Source organism: Merops nubicus, unplaced genomic scaffold (assembly GCF_000691845.1).
Source record: "Merops nubicus isolate BGI_N331 unplaced genomic scaffold, ASM69184v1 scaffold3724, whole genome shotgun sequence".
Lineage (NCBI taxonomy): Eukaryota > Metazoa > Chordata > Aves > Coraciiformes > Meropidae > Merops > Merops nubicus.
Window position 1 is genome coordinate 16,568 of NW_008606050.1, and position 2,692 is coordinate 19,259.

Consider the following 2,692-nt stretch of genomic DNA (forward strand, 5'->3'; position numbering starts at 1 on the left):
ATGTCTAGAAAGATTTTTTGTGATGAATATCACAGATAAACAGATGATATTTAAGCAAAAATTAGGATCAGAGAAGTCTCATAATACATGGAAATTCTCTTATTTGACACATTTCACGGTCCTTTTCTTCATGGAGTTTGATATTTTACAAAGATTTTAGAGTACCTTATGAACACTCCAATTGTTTTTTTTTGAATGCTGAATACAATAATTCATTTTATAGAACAGCCATAAAACATACGTAATATAGTGTTGTTTAGACAAAGTAAAAGACATTGCCTCTATCACATCATACATATACTTGTGTATTCCACCAAAACCTGTCTACATGTCTAGTATCTTCCAAAGAGACCCCTACCCTTGTCCTGACAAGATGTCAGAAATGGAAGTAAGAATGACAGAGATGACAACATAAAGATTTTGTGGAAATTGTGATATCCAGAATAATAATTTTTAAGTATCTCAATAAAACTATAATTTCTGTATTTCAAAAATAGATGGCAAAACTCTTTGTAAGAAATTTGGCAAAAAAAAAAAAAAAAAGGCTCAAGAAAGAGTTAAGAATGGGAAAGTGAGGATGGTCTACAGAAAACTATTTGGAGATGAAGGAATTAAGGCCATAACTTTATCAGATAGAAGAAGGGAGACATGATGGATTCATTCACAAGAATGAAAGTGAAAGCCACATGGCAACACAGAAAATGGGAAGAATATAAGGAAATGAAAGAAGGAAGATGCAAATCATTTTGGTTAAACTGTAGGATCACACAAATTTCTATAGCTTTCAGCCATCGATCTCCACACTAAAAAAGACCGTGACAGAACTGTAGAATAACAGAAGTTGTATGGGACCCTTGGAAGTCAACTCATTCAACCCTCAAGAAAAAAAAAAACATAACACAGGAAGTACAACAAAGGCTCTGCAAATAACAGAAAAAAAACTCCAACCACAATACAAAGGGGAAAAGATGGGCAAGTACAAGATGAGGAAATAGATAAACACGTAGATAGTGTTAACTGTATCAAGAGCAATGTGATGGGACAAAAGCCAATCCAGAACAGATTTCTGGTTAAGTTCTAAACAGTAAGCTGTTCAAGTGGAAACAGAACAAGAAGCTTCCAATACAGTTACAACAGATTTTCTAAATGGTTTCATTATATTGCCAGATGTATTTGGTTTGCAAGGCAAAGTTTTGGTAGCAGGAGGGCAACAGGGGTGGCTTCTGTGGGCAGGTGCCAGAAGCTTCCCCTGTGTCTGACAGAGCCAACGCCAGCCAGCTCCAAAATGGACCCATCACTGGCTGAGGCTGCGTCCATCAGTGATGGTGGCACCGCCTCTGTGATGACGTATGTAGGAAGCAGGAAAAACCACTGCGCAAGAGCAATTGCAGCCGAAGAAAACAGTGATAATACATGAGAGAAACAACCCTGCAGACACCAAGGTCAGTGAAGGAGGGGGGAGGTGCTCCAGATGCCCAAGTCCATATTGCCCTGCAGCCAGTGGTGAAGACCATGGTGAGGCAGGCTGTTCCCCTGTAGACCATGGACGTTAATGGTGGAGCAGATATTCACCTGCAGCCTGTGGAGGACCCCACGCCAGAGCAGGTGGATGCCCAAGGAGACTGTGACCCCATGGGAAGCCTGTGCTGGAGCAAGCTCCAGGCAGGACCTGTGGACTCATGTGGAGAGAATCCCACACTGGAGCAGTTTTGCTTGTAGGATTTGTGACCCCATGCAGGACCAACAGTGGAGCAGTCTGTTCCTGAAGGATGATATCCCGTGGAAGGCACTACACTGCAGCAGCTAATGAATAACTGAAGCCTGTGAGAAGGACCCACACTGAAGTAGTTCATGAAGGACTGGCTCTTGAGTCAGTGACCCCACAGTGGAGCCGGAGAAAAGCATGAGGAGTCCTGCCCCTGATGAGGAAGGAGTTGCAGAGACAACACATGATGAACTGACCTCAACCACTATGTCCTGTCCCCCTGTGCCGCTGGCAGGGAAGAGGCAGAGAAAATTGGGAGTAAAGTTGAGCCTGGGGAGAAGGGAGGGGTGGGAGGAAGGTGTTTTAAGATTTAGTTTTATTTCTCATTATCCTATTCTGATTTGATTGGCAATAAATTAAACTGATTTCCACAAGTCGTGTCTGTTTTGTCCATGAAGGTAATTGCTGAGTGATCTCTCCATCCTTATCTCAACCTATAAGCCCTTTATTGTAATTTGTCTCCCCTGTGCAGCTGAGGAGGGAAGTGATAGAGTGGCTTTGGTGGGCACCTCACATCCAGCTAGGGTCAACCCACCACACCAGAAAATATTATTATGTGCAGAGAACAAGGCTGGCTTGAGTTCACAAGACAAAATGCTGCTTTACTTTAGCGTTTATCACAAGGACAAATCAAACATTTCAGACAACTTTCAAAGGTACTGTATGGAAGACTTGGTGTTAACAGGATTTTTGTGCTCTGGTTCTGAAGAAAAGATGCAAAGCAATCTAAAAACCATTAAAAAAATTCCATTCTACTTTCCCGATTTCCAGTCAGGTGCATGTTCACAGATGTTAGTCATTAATCATACGCTGGTAAACCAAACAGCTCTGGTTTGAAATCCTCCATGGAGTTCAGCAGTAGTGTTGCCTCCTTTTTAAGGTCTGGATTTAAATTTTCATCTGGAATCATAACTACTTGCATTCCTG

The 2,692-nt window shown here is 41.7% G+C and overlaps 1 protein-coding gene across 1 annotated transcript in view; it reads right to left on the reverse strand.

The window, feature by feature from the left end:
- Positions 1-2,564: 2,564 nt before the first annotated feature.
- The window catches only part of LOC103772184 (pseudouridine-5'-monophosphatase-like), a gene marked incomplete at its 5' end in the record, with an annotated part of 33,598 nt that continues 33,470 nt past the window's right edge, over positions 2,565-2,692 (reverse strand). Inside the window, one exon of the mRNA XM_008939505.1 lies at positions 2,565-2,692. Within this exon, the coding sequence (XP_008937753.1) occupies positions 2,565-2,692 (128 nt within the window).